This window comes from Ornithodoros turicata, chromosome 9 (genome assembly GCF_037126465.1).
Source record: "Ornithodoros turicata isolate Travis chromosome 9, ASM3712646v1, whole genome shotgun sequence".
Lineage (NCBI taxonomy): Eukaryota > Metazoa > Arthropoda > Arachnida > Ixodida > Argasidae > Ornithodoros > Ornithodoros turicata.
Window position 1 is genome coordinate 36568773 of NC_088209.1, and position 19710 is coordinate 36588482.

The 19710-nt window shown below is 46.1% G+C and overlaps 1 protein-coding gene across 1 annotated transcript; it reads left to right on the forward strand.

Annotated features, from left to right (window-relative positions):
• The first annotated feature begins 6016 nt into the window (after positions 1-6016).
• LOC135368807 (cytochrome P450 4V2-like) lies at positions 6017-19492 on the forward strand. Its single transcript, XM_064602324.1, has 11 exons — positions 6017-7443; positions 9675-9787; positions 11859-11944; positions 12049-12236; positions 13015-13084; positions 13213-13339; positions 14227-14379; positions 15352-15525; positions 16579-16645; positions 16741-16914; positions 19225-19492. Exons 1-11 carry the CDS (start codon positions 7194-7196, stop codon positions 19386-19388), a joined length of 1566 nt encoding a protein of 521 aa, XP_064458394.1. The 5' UTR covers positions 6017-7193; the 3' UTR covers positions 19389-19492.
• Positions 19493-19710: the final 218 nt, after the last annotated feature.

Genomic DNA, 19710 nt, shown 5'->3' on the forward strand with positions numbered 1-19710 from the left:
CGCGTTGATGCGCTCCCCAAATGCATCTGGCCCTTCGAGGATTCCATCAGTATCATTCCTGACGATGGCGTCTTCTCTGTAGCATTTCTTCTAGTCATAGAACATAAGAAAAGATGGCGAGATACCTACCGATTGTGTCATTCTACCACGTGACATGATAGGGGTTCCACGGTATTCATTCAGAGGCATTTACCTTGGGGATTCTTCTGACCGCCTTCTGAAGATCATTTGGCAGAGAATACGGTGTACGGCTGGTATTCTTGTTCTTTTTTGGGTAGGGTCCTGTGGCTACCACGGAGAAACACCCCATGTCATCATTACTCTGCTTCATTTATTGTTGTTGTCTGGTGATCTTTCGAACGCCAATACACTTAACTGGTTTCCGTCTGCCTAGCGAACATGGCGACTGGTGTCATATGAAGCGTCTGCATATATATCTGGAAGAGCTCCTTCGTGTAGTTTCCCTCCGAAGGGTGTAATCATGCGACGGCGGCTGCATAGTTCACCCTTGGGAACCCTCTATGCCCCCATTCCCAACGCCAGCACTGTTGAGCACTCACGCTAAGAATGTGATCACTGGCGTACACTCTTAAAAATGAACTTCACCACATAGCACGCTCCTAGCCAACCATTATCGGGAATCATATCTTTATCTGCCCCGATTTGTTCAAAACGGTAGGCGTACGCCTTTTTCGTGACACTTATGCTGTTCATAATTGTCACAGAAAAGGCGTACGCCTCCCGTTTTCAACAAATCAGAGTAGATAACGATATCATTCGAGATGATGGTTGGCTAGGAGCGTGCTATGCGGTGAAGTTCATTTTTAAGAGTGTATAAAATACTCCCCCTCGTTTCCCTCTCCCAAACGCACTACCGAAGGTACGCTTTCGGGAGGTGTTTGAACCCCCTAAACCACCCCCTCTGGTTACGCCAGTGAATGTAATGAACCAGGGGATATCTGGCATATGCATTGTGAAGACCATCGACACGAAGCAAAGTAAAGTCGCCGAGGCACAGCATGGATTCTAACGGCAACTAGCTTATACTCTGGACGGACTTAGGAGGCTTTCTTATTGGTGATTTTCGTCCCGGGTAGCTGCGCCTATGCGTCTACGTTTTTTCCCGACACGAACATGAGAACCACGTCAGGTGACGCCAGAACGTCAGAAGTCCGACAGCGTCAGACCTATGGTGAATGTCTTCCAAGGTCATACTAAAGAAGCGGTGGTCTCGAATCCTAATACCAGCTGTGTTGTCCTCGGGTTTCCCCGGCAGACTTTCCGAAAGTATCTTGGCATAGTTCCTCCTTAAGTCGACCTGGGGCCCACACCCGTACCTTCCTGCTTCCCCCTTTCCACCTGTCCACGTCTGTACACCACTCACAGCCAGTATCTCATCGCGATGACAACAATAAATAAATAAATATAGAAGAGCGTCATGTGAGAGCATAGATTTTCCCTCATTGGCGCACAAGGAACATTTCCTATTCTCTTCTTTTATTCCGTCTTAACGCTGCCAAGCAACTGTGGCTATGAGCGACGTACAGACTTGAACAGATGGAGGGAGGACAGCAAGGAGGAGGGGGGCACAGGGGGGTTGGTGTGCGTCCTGGGCCGACTTCAGAAGGAACTGTGCAACATTCGTCTGAAAAGTCTGCCGGAAAACCCAGTGAAAACCTCAGACAGCACAGCCGGCGGTAGGATCCGAGTCCTCCAGCTGCCAGTCTTCAGCATGACCTTGGCTACCAGCAACAAGCGGATGGTTTTTACCCACTCACCCATGCCGCTGGTACAGGTAGCAGGTCAGCCCTGTCTTGGCCAACGTCTCCTAAAACCTCTACCAAACAAACAAGCAAACAACATACCCTGTGCGATTTCTATGGCGGAGGACATAACGTAACTAGGGTTTCCAGCGCTGAGTTTTTCAGAAATTCGGCGTGCAAAACACTTCGCGCCACAACGTATCACCAACACATAATCCACGAAAAAGCCGAACAGCAAGGAGCTCTCCTCGGCACGCTTGCCTACCATGTATCACGGTGTCACGGTGGTTCCAGGTGATATGTTATTTAAAGGTGAAGCCACTTTGTGACAATTGACGACAGACAAATCCAACATTTCCTACGCACACAGTCAACACAACACTTTCTGTATATATATATACTTTTTTTTTGCCCGTTGCATTATATCAACTGCTAAACATCCACCTCTCCACATGTGGCACCCACGCTCTGCGCTCAAAGCTCTCTTTACCTATCTGGACACCATAAGGACTTCGATCTTTATTGTGAAGGGCCGCCTACTATTTCATTCCCCGCATCACCACCAGCAATGGGGTAGAGCATCGCCCCCTGGCGACGAAACTCCCCATTCATCATCTCGCAATAAAGTTGTTGTTGTTGTTGCTGTTGCTAAACACGCCCAGTTACCGCAATATCGAACACCCCCTCCTTTTTGGCACTAATGTGTCGCAACGATGTCGCTTCAACAATGGAGCGACCCCGTACGCTACCAAGCGGTTCAACATGAAGCGACAGAAAATAGTAACAAGTAAATGGAAGCGCCCATTCCGGTGATATCCAGGGTATTATTGTGTTCAGCGACCGCTTAGAAAATCTATCGGCGTAGGTTTGTCGATGCTTTTTTTTTTTTTTTGAAAATGCCGAAAACCCTAAACATAACCAACACACTCTATATATTCATCGTCATCATTTATTGCTGCTGTTGTTGTTGTTGTTTATATGTTAGAGGGAATGCCTGAGGACCAGGGCCGCCGATATTTCGAACACAGACTGCTCTTCTTCAGGGCCCGGACGGGTCCTTCTTCGCCCAGAGTAAGAACAGTCTCTGTTCGAAATATCGGTGGCTCTCGTCCCGGTACCGCTTCCGGTTCGCTGGATTTTCTACCCCTCTACACTCTGTATGTGTCCTCCATGCAAGCAGATCTATAGGTATAATTTCTTGTATTCGTTCACTGGCTTTGTTGTTTTCTTTATTGCTTTTCTAGGACAACTTTCAAGCCGCCAAAACGACACTAAACACAAGGTACTGCACTTCATTGTTTCCTGTTGTCCTTCGGTTCTCGAAATATTTCATCTGATATCCTTGAGTCCCCGCCTTTGCGGTTTTCAGACGCTATAGAATGGCCTCTTAACAACCACGCTGTCCCAATGCGGGCACTGCTTCAACGGGAAGGCTTTTCGATTGTCAATCAAACTCGAGTGCGTTTACCTACGCCATTCTAGCATCCACACGTGGCATTCATCGACTACTGAATGCACGCAGCGCATGACGTCAATTCTCCCTCAGACTTCACCTCCCTCTCTCTGAAATAATGCTATGATGATTGTTGCAGCGTTGCTTCGCTTTATAGCGCGTGTGCTCTTGAAAGTCCCTTATTGTGAAAGTCCCCTCAAGTGTTTTCAGTTTTGAACAGGGAACATTCATTTTCTCTCCTACCTTCAGATGACGAATTCAATATCTTCCTTTTTTTTTCTATAATAAAGCTCAAACTCAACTCTCAACACTTCTCTACCTGAAGTCGCTCGTGTAGTTACACGACTTTCGAATAAAGGATTCCCGACATTAAGCGTTAACTGTTGCTTATTTAACGTTCTGTATCTGTTATGGAGCTGTTATTGCCCTCGAATAACTGATACTCCAACACAACCCTAATATGTACGCTAAATTTAGTCCCGCAGCAGTGTCAAGAGCTTCTCTTTTTTTTTTCATTTTTTGCTGTTTCGCAGAATGATTAAGTGCTCTGGAGTTTGTTCTAACAATTACATTTATTTCGCAAACGTTTGCATGTCTCGGCGTGTACCGTTTATCTGTTTTTACCTCCCATTCGTTAACATGTCCTCTGTTGCCATCTGCACTCAAAGAAACAATATAGTTCTTCTAGATGCAGTGCCACAACCATTGCTCCCTTTCGGGGAAGGAATACGTGCAACGTCATGAGAACATTAGGGACTTTTTTTACAATTACTACACAATTTTACAATTACTTTGACAATTACTCCCCTACTTACTCCTTGTTTTCCTCAGAGTGTACGGTGCTCCATGCTTTATGCAACAGGCTTCGAAGTTGAAAATAGAACGTCGGCGTACAAGAATATGAAGAGACAAACCGTGCTGCACATTTACTTGCAACGCAGGTACGGAATGAAAAAGAAAAAATGATATCCACTTCCACGTGTGCGACAGCCACCAATTAATACGATGTTGATGCCACGTTCGCTCTGGCCTCGCTGTCCATTACTTTTCAGCACGTGCTCCCCCTTCTTACGCAAGCGTGCTCGAGCCCGACTGTGCATGTTTAAGCGGGTCCAGGCCAGACTAATGATGGAGACAGGTTCTCGTCTGTTTCTTGTTTGGTTCGCCAAGGGATTACGCAGCTCGTTTAATCAGTCACCGGCCCTGCCAAGGCTACATAATACACCGCTCGCATTCCGCCGACAGTCAGAGTGTAAACGGCAGGACTTAGAACTGCAAGCCTAATCTGAATACCCGTGCGTGGATGAGGAAGTTGTCGTGGCATTGGTGGCTTAGTACTGTCAACGACCAGCTATCCTTACAGGGAAAATGAATATGAAAGGGGTCGTTACACTTCGACCGTATGTAATTTATTGCATAACGCACGCGTATTGTACTTCACGCGTGAGGATCGAGGGAAAAGAATTACTTTCCTACGTGTCGTACACTCTAAAAACAGAACTTCACCGCATAGCACACTGTGAGCCAATCATTGCCACGAATGATAGGGTTATCGCTTCGCTGATTCGAATGGAGAGGTGGGCGTACGCCTTTTTGTGACAATTTGGATATATGAAAATTGCCACAAAAAAGGCGTACGCCCCCGTCTCTCTTCGAATCAGAAGCGACAACCCTACCATTCTTGGCAATGGTTGGCGCACAGCGTGCTATGCGGTGAAGTTCTGTTTTTAGAGTGTACGACGCGTAGGAAAGTAATTATTTTCCCTCGATCGGCCTCGCGGCCTCGTGCGCTTTCTTCAAGAAACGGGCCTAGCGGAGAGACCACTCAAGTGCACCTCTCACGTACAGTGTGCTTCCGTCCCATCAGTATCGGTCAATCCTGCCTCTACATCACTTTGAAGTCCTCAACTCCCCTCTCCTACTTTCCTTTTTTTTTGGCTATAGTCGTGACGATGCCCACTTGAGTGCGGCCAACAACGGCAAGCTACCTCGACACCCCCCCACCCACCCCTCTGTTTTTAGAGTGTACTCGGCGAGATACGAACTCTTGAACACGCCTAACCATCAAGCTCTGACGTCAGAAGGGAGAGAGTTGCGGCCATTCCGATTGGTGGTCGTATAAACTCGTGGCCCCTCTCGCGCGTTCTGACCGGCGGAGACGAACGCAGTGGTGTTTGAACCGGCCGAGTCAGTTTCGGTATTCGCAACGCCGATTTTCTACTTGGAGCGGGGTGTTGGCGCGCCTTTAATAAACTTATGTTTCGCAAACACCAGTCGCACCTGAATCGACGTTTGCCTGCTTCCATCAGCTTATACTAACCTCCTGTCGCTCCCCCTTCTTCCTGCTGTCCACTCCCGAACTGTTCACTTCTGTATCCCGTTCACAGCTACAGTTGCTTCGCGGCGCTAACACAGAAGTAAAAAAAAAGAAAAATATTATGCTGGACAGGAAGTACGTGTGCAGCAGGAGTTCTCGTCAAGAAAAGTACGGTTTCGATACCAGCTATCTTAGCGATAAGTAAATGCTGCTGAAACTCGTGGTCACAAGCGATAAGAACCGTCCACACACATTTGTTTCGCCCTTTTATAGTGTTTACCAGCACGCGATAACAGTCAGTCCAGATTAGATGCACAACATATCTGGGTACGACACTGCTTACAAAAATGATGACGATGTTGTCCATGAAAACGCACGGACACCAAATTCAAAGAGCGCATTCTTTTTGGGATGCGTAGCAACTTTTTCCTTTTTTTTTTCCTACATCAGTGCAGCCGCAATTTGTTTTGGTAATTAAAAAATATAAATGTCAGAATTATAAATATATAACCGCTTCTACATAGGAACGCATCACCTGAAAACAGAAAAAGAAAAATGAAGAACACTGTCTGTCGTTGTTTAGTTGAGAAAGAAAATCACAGGGCGAAGGCATACATCGTGGTGACATTTTTCCGCGGCGTGGTTAGTCATGACAAGATACTGACTAACCTTCCCACATTTCAAAAGCGGCAAACAGTACGGCAATCGTATCATCTTTCATTGAAATTTACTTATAGATTTCATTTACAAACTTCTTATTTTCTTGTTTATGCAGTTATTACTAATTTCACATTTCTTTCTTATTATAATTTGATGCAAAATTATTTCAAATTATCACAAATTGAAAACAAACGGCAATAGCATGTAGCCATAATATCGCATATATCACGCGTTTTACTTTTTTTTTTCTTGCAACGCAGATTTTTGCATCTTACGCCCAGTTCGATGAGCGCTGATATATGAATGGGCAGATGACTATCAGCAAGAGAGAGGGAAACCGGTCCCTACAATCCAACACAGTCTGCTACATCTACACAAATACGCACGCGTCTACAAGGCGTGTTAATTAATGCATCCGAACGCACTTTGGGGGGAATTACCGAGGGATGAGCAGGAGCGAAACAAATAACGCAGGCACCTGAGGTTACGGGACACGCAGTCACACAAGTCTGCAAACCTCCTTCGTGGAAAGATGACCCATTCGAGCAGGATTCCCCTTTCTCTAATGCAACCGCGCGGAGCGGCTTACGTCACACAAGTCCGCGGCGAGTAGGGGTGCACGTGTTGTTCCCTGTTACGTGCTCCGCGAAGGCTATCGAAGGTCAGTTTACAAGATGACGCCGTTTTCCTTACCGCTTGCTCTCCGTACGTGCGTTTGTTCTTTATGAGTTCTTTTTTTTTCCGTTCCCCAAGGGTGAAATGAGGAGAGGGACATGGGGGGTACCCAGCACTCTTTCTACTATCAAAGGAACATTCTCTCCCTCTCGTGATATTCTTGAGGTTCGACATGTCCTCCTCTCTACGCAAGAAAGGTTTTCCAAAAAATTTGCAACACGCAATAAAACACGCGCACGACCGTTGCGACGGGCACATTCGGTTCTCGGCTTGTCTCATGTCTGCGTGTCGTCTTTGATCGGAAGCTTCACCCGCGACACCAGCCATGTTTGCGGCCCTGGGGCAGGACAGGATATCCTACCCGAGTTCGTGGAGGGCTGCTGTGTTGAGCACGACTGTGTACATATTCCTTTTCGCTGTGTTTGTGAAGTGTCTGCAATTCATTGGACAGTGGCTAAGGATCTACTGGCACCTGAGGAAATGTCCGCATCCTAAGGAACGATGGCCCTTTTCACTCTTACTGGATATGTGGCAGGAGATGCGCCAGATGGACCCCAGATTGAATGTTCCTGCAAGTAAGTCACATTATTCACAAGGAAACTAAATTTCCTCCGTTTTACGAAGTTTATTAAGTTCTGGGGGTGTTCAGATCTCTTTTTTGCTGGCGATCCGCGATTGACCCGGTGTTATTTGTGTTTATTCATTGTGGCTTTGATTTCGTTCAGGTTGTCATCTTCTACCTCCCACCAACTTAAGTGTTTCTTTTTTTTATTTTTTTATTTTTTATTTCTGAACTCACAGCTCCGGATAAATTATAGCTATAGTGTCCGTTAATTCGGGAAATCAGCAGCTATATTATTTTCTCACCAATATAATTACCACCGTAACCAGACTTCTTTGTAAAACACACCCATAACGGATAGATAGACGGACGCCCTCGTTCTTTCCTTCAAGGACAAGTTGACGGACCAAACATAATTTTGTACAAAATGAAAGAAGTGCAACAACAACAAAAAAAAAAAAATCACAAGGAACGTTACAGTATAATTACAGAAAGTAACGTTGAACAGCCTTCTTTTTTTATCAGATTAGAACGAATCGCCCCCCCCCCCCACCCATTGAACAGCCTAACTAGCTCCAGCAATCATTCTACAGCTGACGCTAGTAGAGTAATCTAAGACAGGAAATGCAGTACGTGTTATATAACGGCCAAGCAAGGCTGGTTGTATAACAGTCAAATCAAGATAACTTATCGTCAAATCACTGGTAGGGGTTGTTGCCACAAGGAGTTCCCTATGGCGCTCCTAAAGATGAAGCGATAAGAATACCTTATCACGTTTATATCATCCGAAAGGCGCCATCGAGACAGATGATCGAGTTAACCGGCCAGGTAATGTGGTCCGACAAACGCTGCGATCGCGATGAATCTAAACGATAACAGATCTTGATCGACGCGGGAAATAAAGACGCTGTCGTTTTGCCTTATACGGAAGCGTCGCGAAGAAAATGTTAGATCCTTCAGCATATTAACTTATGGAAATGTACTATGTGGTGGGACATGTTAGTCTTCAGTGCGAAACAGCTGGATTCGCTATCGGCGAATGAGCTTAGAAATGTTGCCGATGGCATTCTGCGCTTGTCTTCTCCCCCGCAACCAACTGCAGAAAGAGGAAACTTTCTCGTCCCGGAATTTTAATTTTAATGCGTTAGCTTCTTGTATATCCCGTCCGTATAACAGAGCTGTGGATTGTGAAGAGTGAAGGACGAAGGAGTTACAATTTGAGGACTGCGGGTGACGGAAGATGAGGCCCTGAAGATGGACCAATGAAAGTGCCGCATTTAAAAAAAAATAAATAAAAATTCTGTGGTGTTAGCGCCGCGTAGCAACTGTGGCTATGCGCGGCGTACAGGCGTGGACAGATGGAGAGAGGACAGCAGGAAGGAGTTGGGGGAGGGGTGTCAGTACGGGTCCTGGGCCGACTTCATTGGGAAGCGTGCCGATATTCTTCTGGAAAGTCCGCGTGAAAACTCAGGGAAAAACCTCTGACAGCACAGCGGGTGCCGGGATTGTATCTCACGTCACCTCCCCGCCCTGGCGTGGAAGAGAGTCATCCTAACCGCCACGTCACGCCAGGTGGTCCCCGCCGCATTGAAACACGTTTTTGGCGGAATGCCCACTCCTAATGGCATTCACAGAGCACGTGCATTAAGGTCAAGAGCGCGTATTAAATTCCGGTTTCGAGATTTATTTCAAAATTTAAAGACAGGATAGTACCCGTATGCTGCAATACTCACGCTCACTGGCTCAATAGAATCTTTAACACTGCCTCGCAAAACGCGAAGTATTAAGGTAATTATTCTGAAGGTAACGATCACGGCGCGATACCAATCGCTCGGAGAAGGACTAGGACAGACAAGACGGTATCTCGTCGTTGAGAACGATGCTTTATTGGAGAAAGATTGTAGATTAGTGTGTACAGAAAGCCCTTGAAAGAACAATATGTCGCCTTCGACTCTCTGGGCGGCTGCCCATCCGAGAACGCATTATGAGGAAACGCCACTGTTGACAAGGTCAGGAAGTACAGTGACAATCGAACCTAGCTCTTACTCAGGGGTCAGTGAGGTCATGTGTCCCCCACCAGGCACAAATGCAGAAAGAATGCTTTTCTTATAGTTACATTTTCCCATGGTATTTCGTACTCGTAAAACATATGACACTCATTGTCTCCTTATTTCGACTTAATAAGAAGTAGTGCCTATTAAGATGATAAGCTGTATGTCAACACATACCACTTTTACTCCACAGAGCTCTTCAACTACTTGAACATGATGTTCCAGACTGTCCTCGACCAAGAAGTGACAGTTGTATATTATGGGCCCCAGCCATTTGTTCTCGGAGTAACGCCCACCACTGTTGAGGTAGGTGCGAACTGCATTTCGTTGCATGCTGTCCCCCTAATCAGTCTATGTTTCCAAATGGAGAGAGTGGACGTATACAGTGAGCCGTAATAATACAGCGATGAACGAGTCGTTTATCATAGATATTAGCTGATTACATAATCGATCTGAAGAATCGATAAAGTGACTCCGCGATCTCGATGGCAGCTGCTAAGCCAGATGCCCATCGTTTGTACCACTTGCCAGAGCTCGCGTCATAATGGAAGGCGAGATGTTTCGCGCTCAGAAAGTACGCAAAGGCAATAGCGTACGATGCACTGAAACTTTCTAATATGGGACGTTGTTCCGCGTGCAGCTATGACGTCACACTAACAATGGCCAAATGCATTCAAGTCGCGTCGGGAATCATGTCTGAGATCATGTCTTGGATCACGTCGGGAACCATGCAAGTAAAGTCACTCTTTTGGGTGCTCCGCATCTGCAACGCCATCTATGATAAGGACGGCCTACGCGATGCCTCCTCTCCTTCCTTCGTGACGTAAACACATAAAGTCAGGCGTAAACACATAAAGGCTGTCCTTTTCCTTCCATCTCTACCCCTTTCCTGTTTCCTGGTTTTTTTGTTTGTTTGTTTGTTCTTCTCTTTTTTCTGGCTCTACTTTTTCACCCACAAACGCGTTTTGGAGTAGCCAGTTCTGACTGGGTCGGGACTAACCACTCCATATTTTTCTTTCTTTTTTCCAATCCAATCCATGCGGCTGCTGGTAGCTCGTTTCCAGGGATACGGCTTCTCATGGCTCTGATTGGAGAGACTTCGTGGACGTATGAGGAAGTCGAATAGTGTACAGGCCTTGTTTAGCCTAGATGACGTTGACACCTCAAGGAGGGTTTTCCCGACTTTAGTGTGGGGGTGAAAAAGAAAGAAAGAAAAAGTATATGTCCTTGAACAGACTCAATTAAATGAAGCCATTTTTGACGTGTACACCCGCTAGCTTGCTTTATCATACATTGGTCAATTGCTTTATATGTTCGCAACCACGAACGACCACGAATGACCTCCATCGCCCATCAAGGTGTCACCTACCGATAGGCCGAGAGTTCCGTTACCTCATCTCATCCCAATCCGACCTCCGACCTCCTCTAGCACGACCATTTCCTGGAGCCGACACCGTGTGTTAGAGAGGATGTGTGGCATCGTTCCAAACTTCCGCCTTCAACAGGGAAAACATTTATACTGGCCTGCCACGGGAAGCAGAGCCAGCCTTCCCTCACCGGGCCCCATCAGTTCCACGCAGGTACCCGGAGGCCGATGGGATAAGGTTGGCCTGCGGTGCCCTGCGTCAAAGCTGTACCTGTCCCGTGATTTTTGCAGCTGGCAGTAATGGACTCCCAGCCTAGTCTGGATACCTCAAACGTTGTAAAAGTAGAACGGACGGGCTGCTTAATACGGAAGTGCTGTCAAAGATCGCGTGGCGTAAAAAAAAAGTAGAAAGAAATCCCCATAATTTCGGAACAATATCCTTTTTTTAAGACGTAGAAGACGTGCAGGCAACGATGTCTTTGTGACGTGGTCGAAGCGCACGCCGTATTACGCGAATGATTCTTTGTGAAACATTTTTAATAACTCAGAGTTTTTCCTGCCGTTACGATTATGTAGCGTTTGCGACGCCACAGTCCTCGGCCTGTGTAGTACTTTTCCCCGCCTGAGGATACTTTGTTTTAACTAACTTCATGCATAGCGTGCCACCGGGCTGCATGCATGAACCACCGTGCCGATGTGTGCCGTCGCACACTCAGTAGAGCAGTGGTTAATAAGAGCGCTGCCATCGTCGCAGTACAGTTAATTGTCTACCATGTTGACGTGAAGTGAAAGAGAATGAGAAAAGGCTGCGGCTGCAGCAACAACAGTACAGCACAGCAACAAATACAACAAATTTTAGTAACATACGTACATTGTGGTACATTGTAAGTATGCGACCAAGCGGTACACCCGGCCGATACCGGTATTCTTCTGCATGTAATCAAAGCACTTTGCCAGATCAAGCTTTCCCTTTCGACTGGTTTTCATAATGCACTTTTTATTTACCCACAGGCCCTACTGAACAACAGTGAAAACCTGAACAAATCCTTCCTCTACGGCATGATGAAGCCCTGGATTGGAAACGGCTTGCTGACAAGGTAAAAGAGAGAGAGGAAGAAAAATATGCAAACACGACACGTGTATCTTAGACAAATCAGCCTTGAAAATTGAGTTACCGCAACGCTTTTGTTTTTATATCCAGTGACAAGCACATTTGGAGGCAGCGGAGGAAGGTGCTCAGCCCGGCGTTCCACTTTCGAACTCTGGACGAGTATGTGCCCGTGATGAACCGCAGGTCCCACGACCTGGTTCGAAAGATGGGAGAAGTCGGAAAGGACTACTTTGACGTACTTCCCGCCATGCGCCTCGCGGCGTTTGGAATCTTATTCGGTAGGTATTACTGCTGGGCGTATTGTCGTACCTTATGCCAAGTATCGCCGGTCATGGTACTTGCCACGGGAACCGCCACTGACCATATGGGCAACTGTTTAATCACATTAGTGGTAAAAAACGTTGTCGTAACTATAATTATACGTCGCCGCACCATCACACAACGTGGCGACGTATTCCTGCTGCCGTTTTCGTTTGCTACAAAACTTCTGTCGTGGTAAGACACACACTGGTAACCGCGCAGCCAATGAGCTTCGGCCTCTATATTTTTGGATCATAGTACTACTGACCTCCAGATCGTCAGTCTCCCACCTTCAGGGAAAGAACATCTTGTACATGTGATCGATTTCTAGTACAGTCTGCAAAGATAGTCCCTGCAGACCAACCATAACGATGGCGATGCAGTTGTCCAGGTACTCCTGTCCTATGGTGACAATTAGAATTTACAGCCATTACATCCTGTGGCGACCACTAGAGTGGATAATATACAACAAAAGGTTGAGCAATGAGTATACGTATTAACTCGCACAGAAGGACCTCAGCTTAGAAAATTTTGAGCCGTCAGCGATCACTCATGGCTAATTCCTTCCAACGCGGTTCGGACTTCTATTACGTCGCTGAAAAACGATAGCGAGAGGGTCCGTAATATCACGAAGTCATGAAATAAATTATTATGTGACATTAACATTAACGCGATAATGTCACCCATTCATTCGGATTATATGGGAAAGTTGCCATTATCATTTTCTCAAAATGACTTCCGCTTTGTCCCTTTCAGAAACCGCCATGGGAATCCAGCTTGAAGAAGAGAAAGTGGGGCAGACGGGATTTCTGAGTGTGAATGACGAGTAAGGACTTTTCCACCTCCATCATTTTTCATTCATACGGATAGAAATTGTCCTTCATTGCACGATATACATACTTCACTGGATGAGTTAGCTATACCGTTACATTAGCTGTGATTTCCTCCCCCCAGTGTCTCAACTCGTATCATGACACGGATGCTGAATCCGCTCCAATGGTTCAACACTGTGTATAACAACACTGAGGATGGGAAGATATTCTTCGACCAAGTGAAGCTCATCAAAGAGTACACGATGAACGTAAGTACGGTGCCGTTAGCAAAGAAAGAAACAACAACATGCCATAGACTAGGTGCGCTGGATGTTGCATGGTTTATAGCGGTATAATTTTTTAAAAATTCGCAAACCTGACGCGTGAAACAATTTCTTACTGTGAGGCACGCATGAAGAGGAACTTGAACCTCCATCTAACTGCTTAATGCGCCAAAGGTGTCGCGGTCCAGAGCCACGCGCTTGCGTTTCAGGTCCACCTCTTTGCCGTTATATGATTGATGCGGGTGCGTTGTTCTCACTGTGAGTCGCACGAGGGCTTGCCTGGATGCGTGCCCCTCACCGAGCAGCGTAGTGGCACGAACGGGCCGAAAAGTTGTTCCGGGGATACAAGCGCGTGTCTCCGCGTACCCTAGAAGCGTGGGAGCCGTTCAGCCCGGCTCAAGCTGGTCATTTTCAAGGGCGGGAAACACAGGTGGAAATCACCAAACATTTTCCAGGATGGTACTGCTTGCGACACACTTGTCGGTAATCTCGAGCTCGCGGCGCGATGCCCCCTACCGGTAGTGTCGCGTTTAGCGTACAGAAGTGTGAGATCGGTCGTGAAAAGGTCACCAAGGGGGTCATTATTGCTATTATGGAGCCCATCACGCACTATCATAAACCAGCTGTGACAGGGTATCGTTGCCTGTAGTATTCTTATTAAAAGCTTCCATCAACGCATGTAAAGTCCGAATGACAGTCAAGAAGCAGCTCCGGAATTCGATAATTAATGTGTATCTCTAAAGCTATTTGACTCGTAGTGCACAAACTAGTTATTTTTTTTAAATTCTAGAATTCCACTTTTTTCTTCACTAAAATTAAGCGCATACGTTACCTGTATTCAGGACGAAGCTCATGTTGCTGTTTCCTAATAGATACTAAAGACAAGAAAGGCAACTTACAAAGTGGGCATGGCCGAAGAGGACAGAAAGAAAAGCTTCATGGACATTCTTCTTCGCATGCATATGGAGGAAGGAATATTCACTGAGGATGAAATCCGTGAAGAAGTAAACACCTTCATGATTGGGGTAAGCCTGGAGAATAGAAAGACATCATCGTTTCATTGCAGACGTATGTCTCGCATAAGATACAGCGGTCATGTTGTTGTTGTTGATGATGATCATGGTGATACGGGACAGGTTGCCTACACCAGTACCCTTACACTATATATAGATAAGCTAATGAGAGTTAAACAGGGATCAAAAGAAGTAAACTAAATAGGAAGTATAGGGCGCAAGAAGAGAAATGGAGCTCAATAGTGATTTTAAAAAGATGCACGCGCCACCAAGCGCACGGCACAAAGCAGCATGGGAACTTTGAGGGACACTGCCCTGTCGTCTGCTTCGGTTATGATTTACCCCGGCTGACGCAGCTGCTGTGCACACCGGGAATGTTGTTGTTCTTCCTCTACCTCCGCCTCTGGTCATCACATAATGTTGAAGACGCTGCAAGTTCCCATGAGCCCTTGCGTGGCACAGGTTGCGCAAGGTGTATTGGCGAAGGTCATATGCACTCCGCAAGGCTTTATTCAGATTCAGTTATTCAATTACTCCATATTTTTTAAAAATGTACTTATCAACTTATAAAATCCAGATTCCGAATCCCAGACGTTCAGAATCCCAAATCGTCACAGTCTAATGCTGGTACCGCCTTGAACACACGTACTCACTACAACACTATATAGGTCTCCTGTGACCGTACTCACCAACGTGGCTTCGTCCGCCGTGCTAAGCCTAACCGCCGCTAAAATGTGCGTTTCATTCGTTAAAACGACCTCGATGGACATCGAAAACACGCGAAGCTGACACATTACTCAGCGACGTCCCACTCTAAAACAAGCTCATTCAGAGACCACGCAGAAAAAAAAGTTTTGATTGTGCAATTTTTGATTTTGCTATCGCGAACTTTGAGACCTGGGATTTCGAACGCTGGGATATCATGGCACGGTTGTGTTGCGGTTTAAAGTATATCGTGTTCCTAACCTTGGCTGAACCCTGCAGGGATTCGATACAACAGCAACAGCGGCTGCATTCGCTTTACATCTGCTGGGAAACAACCCAGACATTCAAGGCAGGGTACACGAAGAAATTGACGCCGTATTTGGCAACGACAGGGAGCGCACCGTTACGGTTGAAGACATCAAGAAGCTCAAGTATCTGGAATGTGTTATCAAGGTACGGCCTGGTTTTGTCGTTGCATTTCTAACTGCCTATTCAGTTAACCGTCTGCTGCTTGTAATAAGGGAGCTTTTTGAAATGAACTACGTAAAAGAACAGGGGACTTAATTCCTGGAGTGACTTTTTTAATCAGGGGATAAGTGTACTTCGAAGCGGTGCCCTTACTAATACGATTACTTTTATGAAGTAATGAGAGTACCTTGCCACTACATTTTCCCAAAGGTTTCCGCAGAGTACGCCATGCTGTTGGAAGCGCGTACTGTAAGGAGACGTAGTTACACTTCCTCGCTTCCCCTTACCGGTAGCGATTAGATATTCTGCGAAATCGCGACGTACAAGTGATACCTAAATGATACCTAAATGATACCTAATGATAATCTAAATCAGCAATCATAGGTGATGTTAATTGCAGCTGAGAGTAAGTAAAAGTATGTTATCGTCCTTTGGTGCTCTCATGCACGATCAGATATCCTCCGAAACGAACATTACGATGAACCTTGTAGATTTGCCAGCTCATTAAAGGGACGGTCCCATTCGGAAACCCATCTATGAAACCGATGTCACTATGTTCGGCAATGGGACGAGAATCGACTTGGCTAATTTTTTCGTCCGAAAAGTGCTTAGCTATTAAATAACGGAAATTTTAAAGATCAGCGCTGCTTCCGCAGCTGCAGAGGCTCCCACGGTGTGACGTCACACTCCCTAAGCGGAGGAGTGAGAGGGCGGCGCTCAGATTAGAAGGGCGCCTGTACGGACAAGGCATTCGTTTTCTCAAGGCCGTGCTCTGATTGGTTTTGTAGGGGATGACGTTTTCGTCCTTTTCCAGGGAGGGAATTCCGGCATAGTCTCAACATGCGGCGCCTGCTCTTGTCATGTAGTCCATTGACTAACAGTCAAACTACGCCGCTATTTCGCGGGATATTTTGGAAACCGTACTCAATGATACACGAGCAATAAAATGAAACAAATAGTTTCGAAATTGACTATGACATGGTTGCATCATAAACTGGCAACAGCTACTCATGTGATATATTCTTCCACCCTGCACAGGAAACACTTCGGTTGTACCCGCCTATTCCGTTGCTTGCTCGCAACATCGACAAGGACGTCACCGTCGGTGAGTAGGCGCTTCTTCCTGGATACAATACTTGCAACAACGAGACTAGCGTTACAGACATGGTAATGTCATCAATGCATCCGTCTAACCAACAGGTCAATACACCATACCCAAAGGCACAGTAGCACTGGTGGGTCTCTATTTTCTGCATCGGCATCCCAGGTTCTACGACAAACCGAACGATTTTGTGCCTGAGAGGTTCTTGAGCACCAGCGAAAAGAACCCCTTCGTCTACGTGCCTTTCTCCGGCGGCGCCAGGAACTGCATTGGTAGGTGAAACTTAGCGGTTAAAGCGCAAAAATTTTCTTCTCGCGGAATGAAAAATGCCGTTACCTTGACATCAACACAAAAGGAACGGGAGTCAATCGTTGCATCGTTCGTGAGGAGAAATTTTGCACTTTGGCATCCCTGTAAAGGGGCTGTTACACTTCCCCCCTTGTTACGTCGGACAAATGTAAAATAAGGTTATATGCACCAATGCTTGCCTGCATTCCAAGTTTTACAGGACGCAGTGCTAATGAACGCGTAGAAATCTGACGCCGCGACGTCCAATCCCGTTCGGCTCTGACACCACGGCAGGCATTCCAGCCAGTAAGGCAGCCCACGTGGCATGACGTGACCTGTACAGTCGGGATGTCATCTGCTTCAGCCGCAGACGATTTCATAATTAATAATTTCGAGTAAGTTCATTTGCAGTGATGGCCAGTAGTTAACTACATGTAGTTAAACTACTAGTTAAACTACCAGATTGTAGTTAAAAAGTAGTTCTCAATACTTGCAGAATGTAAGTGGCAACTCTATTTTAAACTACTATTTTAAGTAGTTAACTACAGTAGTTAGGTTACTGAAGGCGCAAACTACTTCCGATTTTGCCGCAAGCTTTACGGCATGATTGTGCTTCCGACTTTTACCTTATTGCAGCTACTTATTTGATTGAGAACGGAGGTGCAGAGCAATTGTGTCGTGCTGTGTACTTAATCTTCACTTTTAATGCATGTCCAGTGAAGCCTCATTTGCTGTGAAATAATTCTGTAACTTAGTTTATCGCGTAGGCACAGAAAGGAATCCGCCGGCAAGCTTTGTATTGACTGTCGTAGCAGTGGCTTGAGCAAAGTTTATCATTCCATGTGATTCATACTTAGGTGTCAAGAACACTACAAGGGATTTGGTGTTGATGGACAACGTTAAGTAGTTATAAATGTAGTTAAACTACATTGCAGTAGCTAAAGAAGTAGTTTTAACTACTCCCCTGAAACGTAGTTGAACTACTAGTTAAACTACTCGATCGTGAAGTAGCTAGTAGTTATATTTAAACTACTGTAGAAGTAGTTAGTGGCCATCACTGTTCATTTGTCCCAACACCAAAGCAAGGGTGCTGGTCGCCCATTCAAACGACAGCGAAACTACTACTGGATGTCGCTCTCTCCTCCAATGCCACCCACACTCTAAAAACAGAACTTCATCGCATAGCACGCTGCGTGCCAGCCATTGTCACCAATGGTAGGGTTATCGCTTCTGACTCGAAGAGAGAGGGTGCTTACGCCTTTTTGTGTCAATTTGGATGTCTGATAATTGACACAAAAAGGCGTGAGCACACCTCTCTCTTCGAATCGGCAGCGATAACACAATCGTTCGTGGCAATGGTTGGTGCACAGCGTGCTATGCGGTGAAGTTCTGTCAGCCTGAAGAGTGTAGATACGGAATGCCTGCTTAATGCCTCCTCTCACACCTTCATGCGATGTAGTCAGACAATCGCCACGGTCGCTTTCAAAACGCAGTCTTTCTGTGGCTATAGGTGGCCACCCATGTGGCTGATGATGGCTCGTCTCCATACTCCATTAGCTATGGCCAAAGCATGGTTGTGATTGGCTGACTCTTAATGACTACGTCACGTCGATTGAGCGATCATACTTTGTTCACTCTACAAACTAAAAACGTAACTTCGCCGTGCAACACAGTCTGCGCCAACCATTGCATCGAATGGTACATTTGGCTTCTGATTTGAGGAGAGTGCGGCGCGTACGCCTTTCTGTGACAACCAACATAACTGCGTATTAAGTGTCACAAGAAACCGTACGCCCCCTTCTTCAACAAATGAGGGGAAAGAATGATGTCATTCAGGACGATGGTTGGCTACGAGAGTGCTAGGCTGGCTGCAGCAAGCAGTTCCATGATAACCACCACCACCATCTGCTTTTAGAGTGATGCTGGTGTCGGGAAGCCCCGGGCGAGGTCACGTGCTTTCGAGAACCAATGGGAACGGCTGATGCTGTCGCTCCTCTAATTTCGGAGCTTGACGCGGAAGGGTTTCTATTCTGTGTCAACTACGACATATTCTTATACTACTGATACTATTATGACGACATATTATTATTATTATCTCAATTAGTATTACTATTATTATTATTAATTCTTTTTGTGCAATACTCTGGCTTGTACCACGATGCCTGCACGGTGCAATGAAACACAATGCATCAACGTGTCACAGCTTCTATGACGTCGAAGAACAGTTTTGTACACGTGTGCTCATGACAAGCGGAAAGGAAAAAACAAAAATCACATCATCTTTCCTTTCTCAGGTCAGAAATTCGCGCAACTCGAAGACAAGATTCTCCTGGCCCAGATCCTCAGGAACTTCAAGGTCGAATCCAAACTCGCCTCGAACGATCTGCAGATGTCGTTGGAGCTTGTCCTTCGACCAACTCAGGGATTGGAAATCAAACTCACACCGAGGAGTTCATGAAGATCCGTGTAAAAAAGAACTTACGGCTTTGCGCAAGCCGATGTACATACGCTCTGTGATATTTTGTGTTATTTATTTAAATTAATAAAGGTCAAATGAAATGCCAGAAATTGTGTCAGTGTGCCCAGAAACCACGCCACGAATGATAAGGTTATTACTTCTAATTCGAAGAGAATACCTTTTGGTTCAATTTAGATACGTGATAACAGACACAAAAAAGGCGCACGCCCCCTCTCTCCTCGAATGGGCTTAATCGTTTGCACGTATTACGAGCTAACGAGGGGCGGGGCACTTGTCGAGAAGGGCACGTGATAAAACACGT

Excerpts from the sequence above, each read along its gene's own strand:
- LOC135368807 (XM_064602324.1), top strand. The coding sequence starts at position 7,194 with ATGTTTGCGGCCCTGGGGCAGGACAGGATATCCTACCCGAGTTCGTGG. Across the intron at positions 15,526-16,578 it reads ATCTGGAATGTGTTATCAAG|GAAACACTTCGGTTGTACCC; the intron begins GTACGGCCTGGT and ends CACCCTGCACAG. Across the intron at positions 16,646-16,740 it reads CGACAAGGACGTCACCGTCG|GTCAATACACCATACCCAAA; the intron begins GTGAGTAGGCGC and ends TCTAACCAACAG.